Source organism: Nanorana parkeri, unplaced genomic scaffold, assembly GCF_000935625.1.
Source record: "Nanorana parkeri isolate BGI_ZX_2015 unplaced genomic scaffold, ASM93562v1 scaffold1065, whole genome shotgun sequence".
Taxonomy (NCBI): Eukaryota; Metazoa; Chordata; class Amphibia; order Anura; family Dicroglossidae; genus Nanorana; species Nanorana parkeri.
Window position 1 is genome coordinate 150,806 of NW_017307333.1, and position 12,231 is coordinate 163,036.

General features: G+C 43.6%; 1 protein-coding gene across 1 annotated transcript in view; it reads left to right on the top strand.

Annotated features, from left to right (window-relative positions):
- Positions 1 to 12,231, top strand: part of FBXL4 (F-box and leucine rich repeat protein 4) — a 64,839-nt gene that overhangs the window by 24,278 nt on the left and 28,330 nt on the right. The window contains exon 4 of the mRNA XM_018567568.1: positions 2,737 to 2,981. Coding sequence (XP_018423070.1) covers positions 2,737 to 2,981 — 245 coding nt within the window. The remainder of the gene's footprint in view (positions 1 to 2,736; positions 2,982 to 12,231) is intronic.

Sequence of the window (12,231 nt, forward strand, 5' to 3'; positions counted from 1 at the left end):
TGCTTTTGGGGCTGTTTTTTTCAACTGGAACTGGGTCTTTAGTTAAGGAGGAGGGACCTATGAACCGTTCCAAATATCAGTCAATTTTGGCACAAAAGCTTCAGGCCTCTGCAAAAAAGCTAAAGATGAAGAGGAATTTCACCGTGAACATTAACAAAAATGTATCTTATTTGTGTATCGCTCAGCTGTATGCACTTCGTTGTCACTGACCACATCTGTAGAGTCCAGATGATCAGTTCTTAAGCTAAATTTCTGGATCATGTGCAAGTAAAGGGAACAGTGATAAGAATAATGGCAGCATACACAGGGAGTTGTGGTCATAGTGCAATTGTATTTCCTTCTTGCTAGTTCAATATGTGGCTATTGATCAGTCTGGAGATTCATTTGCACTGTACCCATAAGGCAGTTAAAGACAAAAATAACCTAATGTAACAGATAATTAGCCTGTAGGTTCAGGCTCTGTACAAATGGACCATTTATAATCTTATTATTAACATTATTATTTTAAAAAATGAATATTTTTTTTTTATTTACAAAAAGGGAAGGTAGGCTAAAAATAAATTTAGGTCATTTTATTGGAGTTTTACTTTTTCTCTCAATATTTCACTCAATATTTGCTCTCAATCTAGCAACAAGTAAAACCAATCAGTAAACTGATAATGCTATCCAGTCAATACTACAGTTTTGCATATGTCAATAAGACCACTGTATAGGCTGCATGAAATATGGCTGCTTCCCCATACCTCTCTCAATTCCTGCTCTATAGACTGTACAATAGACTGCAAGAGGCCAATACAGAGTTAAATTCAGGTAGTTACATTGCTTGCATTTAAAAAAAAAAATACATTTAATAGCTGTATTTGTGCCTTTTTATATACCTTGCCTGAGTTCAGCCCTATAGGATAGTGTACAGTGTGTTATCATTTTTGTGCATATTTAAAATTACCACTGCATGGTTTTCTTTAAAGCAATTTTTAGGCCCCATTCACACTCCGTGAACACGCATCGAAGCGCGCATTTTTGTGTGCGTACAGCTCACGTTCACAGAAACACGGCAAAACGTGCAACCTGCTTGCGGTGACAATTTCTAATGGCACCCCAAACGTGTCCAGGAGGACGTCGAAACAAGCTATAAGCATGCCCATTCCTGAATAACGTGGTTCGTAGATTTGTTTTTGTTAATTTAAGAAAGAAAAGAACAATATTTATAAATGCAGGTTGCCAGGACAGAGTCATTGTGAGCGAGGGGGTGAATGCAGGTTGCTAAGGGGATGCACTGTGAGCGAGGGGGTGAATGCAAGTTGCCAGGAGAGATGCACTGTGAGCGAGGGGATGAATGCAGGTTGTCAGGAGGGATGCACTGTGAGCGAGGGGGTGAATGCAGGTTGCCAGGTGGGATGCACTGTAAGCGAGGGGGTAAATGTAGGTTGGCAGGAGGGATGCACTGTGACCGACGGGGTGAATGCAAGTTGCCAGGAGAGATGCACTGTGAGCGAGGGGATGAATGCAGGTTGTCAGGAGGGATGCACTGTGAGCGAGGGGGTGAATGCAGGTTGCCAGGTGGGATGCACTGTAAGAGAGGGGTGTGACTGCAGTTTGTCAGGAGGGATGCAGTGTGAGCAAGGGGGGTAAATGCAGGTTGTCAGGAGGATTGCACTGTGGACAGGAGAAATGTATGTTGCCAGAATATATGTGCTGTGAGCGAGGAGTGAATGCAGGTTGTCGGGAGGGGTGCAGTATGAGGGGAATGTGAGGTGGCTGGGCAGAGGTATGCTGTAAGCGGCTGATGAGGTGGCAAGTGGTGTGAGCAGGGTTGAGCTGTCTGGAGAGGCATGTGCTGTGATCTCTGAAGGGCCATGGAGGGATTTACTATTATCGGAGGGTTGAGAACATTTTTCTTCTCAAGTCCATCCCCCTGTAGCTCCTCTTCACCTTCTTCAGAATCAGCCACTGCACTGATAAGCATGTTCCCCACAGGGCTCTGGCTCTATTTCTTAGATCCAATGGGCTCACCACCACTGCTTACACTGACTCTACTGCAAATCAACTTGAGTTTCAGCACAGAAGTCACTGTAGTAAGTGGCAGCACTGCACATCTCCCGGGCTCCCTTCCCTCTTCAGAGCCTGGGAGGCACACCGCTTCTTTTCCTGAAGTTACTAGGATGTAAATAGAGGGAGGAGAGGCTTGGACAGGTGTAGCAGGAACCCTCTGAACAAAAACAGTGATGACACTTGCTCCACTAAATTCTAACAATTACCTAACCCATAAACTAATATACTCCCATGCTGCTCTGACCTGTATGCTGTGCTGTATGTTTTTTACTCAATACTGCTGATAAACACAGTATTATCTCATTAGTAGACAGAAGTAATTTTGAGACTTTGAAATTCCATTCTATTGCATGAGCGGACACAGGCCAGTGTATATCAGTTGGACAATCTGAGCATTGGTGACTATCTGAGCAGTACATACATCTATGATTGTATCTTATAATTCTTGAGTACTAGTTTTACTTTCAGTTCAGCTTCTTTTGTGCTACCCTCAAATGAACGGTCTGCCTACCGCAATGCACGTGCAATGTCTCATCACGCAAGTATGAACCCAGGGCCTTGGTTTTTACATTGACAGTGATACAGAATTTCTTGCTGTAGTGTACCATTGTGTGTGTATATATGATTTGCATTACAGCTAATTTTTATTTTCTTATTTATGTGTTTTATATATTTCTCTTGCAGCTAATACAACTGATCATTAGCCACTTAGCACTTCCAGACCTGTGTCGCCTGGCGCAGACATGCAAACTTCTTTATCAGCACTGCTGTGACCCTCTTCAATACACTCACCTAAGTTTACAGCCTTATTGGGCCAGTTTGAATGATGCTTCTCTGGAGTACTTATTGCCACGATGCACACTAGTGCAGTGGCTCAATTTATCTTGGACTGGAAACAGAGGCTTTATCTCTACCTCAGGTTTTAGCAGGTAATTTTTTGTTTTGTTTTGTTTCGTTTATCTGGTACACGTGTTCTGTTTTTCTTGTATTGCTACTACATATCAATCCAAAATTTGGTTATAGTATTAATAATATTTTATTATTTTCCAGTAACTGTTCATTTATTGTATCCATTGACAGTATGCTGTAAATTTAAAGCAGGAAATTTAGGGTTAAGTGCTTGTTTTTGTCTAGGTTCAAAGCAGAGGCGCAACTAGAACCTTCAGGGCCCCTGTGCAAGAAACCATGAAGGCCCCCCTCCCCCAATTGCCATGGCACCGCATTGTTTACAGGAAGGCTGCCGAGGTCCCCAGCAAGCGCGGGACCTTGGGCAGCCGCTTGTTTAAAATTTTAGTGCGGTGTTCTGTCGAGAACGCTGACCCAGGATCTGCGCTTACGTACAGACGGGATTAACGAGGAAACCGGCAATTATTTACAAAGTATTCGTTTATAATGGTTAATTGTGACCATTAATAATATGCCGTCCATGGCAGTAAATGATGGGTGGCAGTAAATGATGGATGGAATATTTATTAACAGTCACAATTAATTTAAACGAAATACTTTGTAAATAAATCCCTGTTCCCTCAGATGCTGAGGTCGGCTAATTCGACTACATCTGCGTTCTCGACAGAACACCGGTATCTGCATTTAGTATCGGGGCATTTTCACGAGTATAAGTACTCGTGAAAATGCCCAGTATTGGCAGTGGGGTATCCCTACTTAAAAATATTCTGCATTGCTGGGACTTGTAGTCCTACATAGCTGGTGCTATTCTGCATTGCTGTATAATCATCATACAGCAATGTAGAATAACACCAGCTATGCGGGACTACAAGTCCCAGCAATACATTATAATAGAAGTCAGCACTACAGAATCCCAGTCACAGCTCCCTGCAGGGATTCTCCCTTCCTGCTCTGATCCTCCAGCGCTGACTGGAGGAACGGACGGGGGAGGGGCGGATACAGCTGGCTCTGCCTCTAGATAGGCAGAGCCAGCTGTCACTCACGCAGCTGGGTGGATCTCAACAGTAATGTCAGGATCCGTCACGGCTGCTTCAAGCTCAGTATACCGTGAGCTGTAGCTGGCGATATGCTGAGCTTTGGGTCACGGGTGGACGCTAGTATATGTCCTCCTGTGACGCTAAAGGGAAATATGGGGGAAAACACTTACCCCATAGTTCTCTTTTTAACCCTTGCAGTGCTGCTTTAAAGGGGGTCTGTGTAGTGAATCAACATGTAGGCTTGACAGACATTACAAGGTGCACACAAGATGTCTCATCAAAGCATCCACTGTATGTGAGAAGGCTTGTGCCATAATGGTACATCACTAGTCCAGAGTGCAACAAATAACTTCACAATTAATTTATTGGGATCAGCAGCCAATACTGGAATGCATGGCCTGTTGTCTTTATGGGTGCAATGGCCAATGACCACATTGGATACTTCTTGTGATCGTAACTTGATAAATATTGTTTGGGCTAATAGATCCCAGTTCCAACTGCAAAACCTTAAAGATAGACTCGGGGTGGCATTAAACTCAGACATGTCATCTGTACAAGGATGCACTGGCCCATCAACTTCTGCTTGGAAGGCTTTAACACCAAGACCTTACAAGATCCCTGTGGATACCTCGGTGGCCTGTCAGTTGTTATCAGGCTGTGTCTGTACAGATGCGGCCATTGTGCCCATTCAAGTGAATTAGGCTGCTCGCTTGTAATCATCCATGAGGCGTTTATCTGCGGATCATAAGAGATGTTTGCGTAGACAAAGATGGTAGCATCCAGGGACAAGCATCTTGTCCAATCTGCAGGTAACCGTTCTACGAACTTTCATACAGCCACGGACAGATAAGGTTGCTTATCGCACGCAGCGGCCACAACTGAACAAACACCCCTAGGATTCCTGCCGCATGAAACCACGGGTTCTTGCTGCAGGAATCCCCAGCTACAGTTTTGAACGCTGTGTGTATGAGGCCTTAATCTGAAGATCAGCTACTTACTGATGCTAAACGATGAACTAGGCCATTACGACATGATTCTCTGTGTTCCTAAATTCATTTTAAGCTTTGCTACGAGGACTGGGCCCAAGCCTGACCTGTTTTATCTTCTGGGACTGTGTTATAAGCATTCAGTTTAGGCAGCCTTGCGACAGCATGTCAGTGCTTTACATATCATGTGTTAAAGGTTCCAAACTTTGTCGACATGTAAGCCACTTTTTGATATAAAATGTGGGAATAATCTTTATACAAAAATAACTATAGTTAATGATGATATTGTTCAATTATTTAATGGAATTTTAGGTAACATCTGCTTAGCTTCAGATCTATCGGATTGTGCTCAATCACAGGTACCAAGTAACTGCCAGGCTGTTGGGAGCCACATCAGATGTAGCCAAAATCTCCTTTTAAAACTGTAACTATACCCATGAACAAAACTAATATGTTGGAGCTTCCAGGCATTAGATGTCTTTGTTGCATTCATTTTCTTTTTTTCAGGCTAGAACCATTTTCAATAAATACAGAAAATACCTGTTTATCTTGCCAGAGATTAAGTGTCCTTGTCTCTTCCTGTGAGCTAAAGAGAAAGCCCAAACAGCCCTGTCTTTCTTTTATAAACTATTAGTCCCACCAGCCCCCAGGTAGTGGAGATGATTAAAGGCAGACATGTTTGAAGTCCAGCCTGGGGGATAACAATGGTTTGTTCCATAGATACAGTGGAGGAGTGAGCGTAGACAAGAAGAGACAGGATAGGTGTTATTCACAGGACTACCAGGTGAAAAAAGAAAAGAGTACAGCCACCTCAGCTAAGGACTGAGTAGCTAAAATATATAACATTTTGCTTATAGATGAACTTTAAATGGTATGTAAAGCTAAAAATTATATATTAAAAAAAAAGAAGCTTTTAAACCATTCCCTAGTCAGTTAAAAATCATATAACTCACCTAAGTTTACAGCCTTATTGGGCCAGTTTGAATGATGCTTCTCTGGAGTACTTATTGCCACGATGCACACTAGTGCAGTGGCTCAATTTATCTTGGACTGGAAACAGAGGCTTTATCTCTACCTCAGGTTTTAGCAGGTAATTTTTTGTTTTGTTTTGTTTCGTTTATCTGGTACACGTGTTCTGTTTTTCTTGTATTGCTACTACATATCAATCCAAAATTTGGTTATAGTATTAATAATATTTTATTATTTTCCAGTAACTGTTCATTTATTGTATCCATTGACAGTATGCTGTAAATTTAAAGCAGGAAATTTAGGGTTAAGTGCTTGTTTTTGTCTAGGTTCAAAGCAGAGGCGCAACTAGAACCTTCAGGGCCCCTGTGCAAGAAACCATGAAGGCCCCCCTCCCCCAATTGCCATGGCACCGCATTGTTTACAGGAAGGCGGCCGAGGTCCCCAACCACAAGCGCGGGACCTTGGGCAGCCGCTTGTTTAAAATTTTAGTGCGGTGTTCTGTCGAGAACGCTGACCCAGGATCTGCGCTTACGTACAGACGGGATTAACGAGGAAACCGGCAATTATTTACAAAGTATTCGTTTATAATGGTTAATTGTGACCATTAATAATATGCCGTCCATGGCAGTAAATGATGGGTGGCAGTAAATGATGGATGGAATATTTATTAACAGTCACAATTAATTTAAACGAAATACTTTGTAAATAAATCCCTGTTCCCTCAGATGCTGAGGTCGGCTAATTCGACTACATCTGCGTTCTCGACAGAACACCGGTATCTGCATTTAGTATCGGGGCATTTTCACGAGTATAAGTACTCGTGAAAATGCCCAGTATTGGCAGTGGGGTATCCCTACTTAAAAATATTCTGCATTGCTGGGACTTGTAGTCCTACATAGCTGGTGCTATTCTGCATTGCTGTATAATCATCATACAGCAATGTAGAATACCACCAGCTAGGCGGGACTACAAGTCCCAGCAATACATTATAATAGAAGTCAGCACTACAGAATCCCAGTCACAGCTCCCTGCAGGGATTCTCCCTTCCTGCTCTGATCCTCCAGCGCTGACTGGAGGAACGGACGGGGGAGGGGCGGATACAGCTGGCTCTGCCTCTAGATAGGCAGAGCCAGCTGTCACTCACGCAGCTGGGTGGATCTCAACAGTAATGTCAGGATCCGTCACGGCTGCTTCAAGCTCAGTATACCGTGAGCTGTAGCTGGCGATATGCTGAGCTTTGGGTCACGGGTGGACGCTAGTATATGTCCTCCTGTGACGCTAAAGGGAAATATGGGGGAAAACACTTACCCCATAGTTCTCTTTTTAACCCTTGCAGTGCTGCTTTAAAGGGGGTCTGTGTAGTGAATCAACATGTAGGCTTGACAGACATTACAAGGTGCACACAAGATGTCTCATCAAAGCATCCACTGTATGTGAGAAGGCTTGTGCCATAATGGTACATCACTAGTCCAGAGTGCAACAAATAACTTCACAATTAATTTATTGGGATCAGCAGCCAATACTGGAATGCATGGCCTGTTGTCTTTATGGGTGCAATGGCCAATGACCACATTGGATACTTCTTGTGATCGTAACTTGATAAATATTGTTTGGGCTAATAGATCCCAGTTCCAACTGCAAAACCTTAAAGATAGACTCGGGGTGGCATTAAACTCAGACATGTCATCTGTACAAGGATGCACTGGCCCATCAACTTCTGCTTGGAAGGCTTTAACACCAAGACCTTACAAGATCCCTGTGGATACCTCGGTGGCCTGTCAGTTGTTATCAGGCTGTGTCTGTACAGATGCGGCCATTGTGCCCATTCAAGTGAATTAGGCTGCTCGCTTGTAATCATCCATGAGGCGTTTATCTGCGGATCATAAGAGATGTTTGCGTAGACAAAGATGGTAGCATCCAGGGACAAGCATCTTGTCCAATCTGCAGGTAACCGTTCTACGAACTTTCATACAGCCACGGACAGATAAGGTTGCTTATCGCACGCAGCGGCCACAACTGAACAAACACCCCTAGGATTCCTGCCGCATGAAACCACGGGTTCTTGCTGCAGGAATCCCCAGCTACAGTTTTGAACGCTGTGTGTATGAGGCCTTAATCTGAAGATCAGCTACTTACTGATGCTAAACGATGAACTAGGCCATTACGACATGATTCTCTGTGTTCCTAAATTCATTTTAAGCTTTGCTACGAGGACTGGGCCCAAGCCTGACCTGTTTTATCTTCTGGGACTGTGTTATAAGCATTCAGTTTAGGCAGCCTTGCGACAGCATGTCAGTGCTTTACATATCATGTGTTAAAGGTTCCAAACTTTGTCGACATGTAAGCCACTTTTTGATATAAAATGTGGGAATAATCTTTATACAAAAATAACTATAGTTAATGATGATATTGTTCAATTATTTAATGGAATTTTAGGTAACATCTGCTTAGCTTCAGATCTATCGGATTGTGCTCAATCACAGGTACCAAGTAACTGCCAGGCTGTTGGGAGCCACATCAGATGTAGCCAAAATCTCCTTTTAAAACTGTAACTATACCCATGAACAAAACTAATATGTTGGAGCTTCCAGGCATTAGATGTCTTTGTTGCATTCATTTTCTTTTTTTCAGGCTAGAACCATTTTCAATAAATACAGAAAATACCTGTTTATCTTGCCAGAGATTAAGTGTCCTTGTCTCTTCCTGTGAGCTAAAGAGAAAGCCCAAACAGCCCTGTCTTTCTTTTATAAACTATTAGTCCCACCAGCCCCCAGGTAGTGGAGATGATTAAAGGCAGACATGTTTGAAGTCCAGCCTGGGGGATAACAATGGTTTGTTCCATAGATACAGTGGAGGAGTGAGCGTAGACAAGAAGAGACAGGATAGGTGTTATTCACAGGACTACCAGGTGAAAAAAGAAAAGAGTACAGCCACCTCAGCTAAGGACTGAGTAGCTAAAATATATAACATTTTGCTTATAGATGAACTTTAAATGGTATGTAAAGCTAAAAATTATATATTAAAAAAAAAGAAGCTTTTAAACCATTCCCTAGTCAGTTAAAAATCATATTTCAAGCTTTGCTATTACTGTCATTGTGAAAAGCTATTTAATGCCTGGTTATACTGCCAGTATCTAACCTCTAGAAATGCTTCCTGTGCCAACTCGGCATGCGTTGTCTCTTCTGGACTGGCAACAACAGGATGACATGCCGATACACAGCATACCTGTAGTCTCTTTGTCAGCCTGTGACATCACAGGCTGACAAGTCCCTGTTCTGCCTGCATAGCATGATTATACATGGTTCCTGTCCAAAGTAAAGCTGGCCATACACCTTACAACCATCGCAAGACTTTCGTCTTGCGATGGTTGTAAAGTAATTAACCGCTTGAAGACCAGGTGTTTAGACCCCCTTCCTGGCCAGGCCATTTTTCAGTATTCAGCGCTGCAGTACTTTGACTAACATTTATTCCGTCATGCAACGCTGTACTGAAATGAATTTTATACCATTTTTTGGGGACAGATAGAGCTCTCTTTTGGTGGTATTTAATCACCACTGGGGGTTTTATTTTTTACTATATTCAGGAGAAATTACTGAAATTTTTTTTACATTTAGTTATCAATCAGATTTAAATTGGGTGATTTAAGGCCTGCATATCCGTATTCAATGAGCTCCTTAAGGATATCAGCATGTCCTTGAGTGTAGAGTCAGAGATGGGCTGGTGTGATGTGGGGAAGGCCTCAATGGGTGCTATAGGTTCCCTGGTGTCATCTAGGGATGAGTTGAGCAGGCTCACCTCCCTCTGGTCATCTCCAGGGGTTGCCATCCGCTTTCTCGTCCCACCTGGGCTCCGGTTGGCTGGGGTGCTAGGCTGGGACGACCCAGAAGAAGACACCGATTTCGTCTGCTTCCCTGTGGAGGTCCCGCCGGGCGTGTGCCCTGTAACAACAGGGCCCCGCCGCTTTTCTCGTGCGAAGGAGCCGGCGCCATCTTGGCCACGTCTCCGCCCGGATGGGCCGAAGAAGTCCGTCAGCTTCTGCCGCCGTTTGCCTCTTCGCTTTTGTGACCGCTTCATCCCCGGTGGTATGGGGAAGCAGATGAGGGTTCCATCGGGTGCGGGTAAGACCCGTTTGTCGCTTTAAGCCGCCTCGAGGCCCGTTGCTGCACGGAGCTCTAGGCAGAAGCGTCCATGCAGCGCGCCAGCAAGCCACGCCCCCCCCTACATTATGTTATAAAACAACTAATATTACCCACTTTTTTGGTAAAATATAAAATACTGGGTCACGTCGGGTAAATAGACGCCAAACATGTCAAGCTAAAAAATTTTGCGCACTCGCGAAATCGCAAAAAACTAGCATACCCAAAATTGGCCGTAGGTGACGCTTTAAAAGCTTTTACCGCTCATCAGTTTAGTGTTATCAGTGATTGATAGACCTAAAATTATTGCTCTCACTGCGACATTCGCGGCAATATGTAACATGTGCGGTGTAATGGGCGCAATCGTCGTTTTCGCAGGTATGCGCACCTGACGCATGTTTACATCCGTGTATGTAGGGGTGGGGACTCTAAAAAAAAAAAATTGGGGGAAACTACATTTTTTTCCTATTTTTCCTATTTTTCTTTCCCACTTAACTTTATTGCTATCACAGGGGGCTGAGAAACCCCTATATGTGATGGCAAAAGAAGAGACAGGTCCTCTTTATGGAGACATCAGGGGTCTCCAGGACCCTAATGTCACCTAGGACCCCCCTGGAGAAGCTGATGAAGCACCGATCTGCTTCATCAGCTTCTCTCCAGCATCTGAAGCTGGAGAGTGACACGAGAATGCGTAAGTGATGTAATATACACCACTTCCGCATTCTGACAGCAGAGAGGGGACCGGAGGGAGATCGTGAACCGACCTCCCTCTGATCACCTGTTACAGAGGCACTATGCTGGTCCCAGGCTCGCATCAGGCACAGCGGAGCCCGAGATCAGCGTGACAGCGGGAGGGGGGGGAGGGCGCACATACCGGGACCCCATACAAGCGATTCGCCTGCTCTATAGCCGGCGGATTGCTTGTATGTTGACAGGCATTGCTGACGGTTTTTAAATGATGTGTCTTTCCCGCTCGTGCGGCGGCCAGCCGTGTATACACAACGGCCGGCCGGCAGGTAGTTAAACAAACGTAAGATCTGCCCAAATTGGACAGGCACATCACGGGATTTCCCGTGATTATCGTACGATAATCGGCAGGTGTATGGGCACCTAACACTGTCATATATTTACAACGCAGCCAATCTGCCTCTTCTTTATGAACTAGGTGTGCAGTGGTAAACACAGCAAATGATCATATGACATGTATAATTTCCCCCGCCACCCGCTATGTCAACAACACTGCTGGGTGCTGCAGCTTTGTCCATGCCATCTTCCCTTGCAAGCAGTGCTGGGCCCATAGCTATTGCGGTCATGTAATCGGGCAATTTGCATACATGCTTGCATTGTTTGACTGCGGCCTAAAGTTTAATCCATGAGCTGTAGTCGTGTATTTCTTTGCTAACAGAAGAAGACTTTTTCTTTAGACTTTAATTGACATTTCTTATGTTCATTTCCAAAGGCCAGGTTATACTTTTTTCACATACAAGCAAGTGTTTAATTGGACACCTAAGAACTGATTAACCGTTTCAGGGCCTGTGCGAAAATGTTGTTGTTCTGCTTTAATTAATCCCCTTGGGCTGTTTTTTAGAAAACATAATGACCTGGTTGCTGATTTCTGAATAGTTTTGTGCTGATACCAAAATTGCTTGAGTAACTGTTTTGGGATGCAGTGTCTTTCCAAGCTTATAACCTTGGCAAGGCTCCTGGACTCAGCCAGAGGCAATGACATAATAATTAAAAATCACATCAGTCTTTTAACAAAATGTGAAATGGTGATTATAATTTAATAGACGTTCTAGAAGATTTTGTAATAAGTTTAACCACCTTGCTATTTTCAAACTATCATATCCTCTAGCGAAGTAGTTTTACATACTTTATATTTTCAACGTTAGAATTGCAGTATGCAGACACAGTACACTGCTCCAGGCATGTAAATATCCAGAGGCTAGACTGAGGGATATTTAACTTATTGATGATTTTATTTATTGATGAGATATATATCTAATTTGGCATAAATAGATTTGCAGAACTCAACCGCCAGCTTAGCTGAATCCTAGCCGATGTCGACATGTTGTGTATAGCTAGTATGTTTTTTTTAGAGAACATTTTTAAGTATTCGTTGCGAAACCGTAACTCTCCAATACG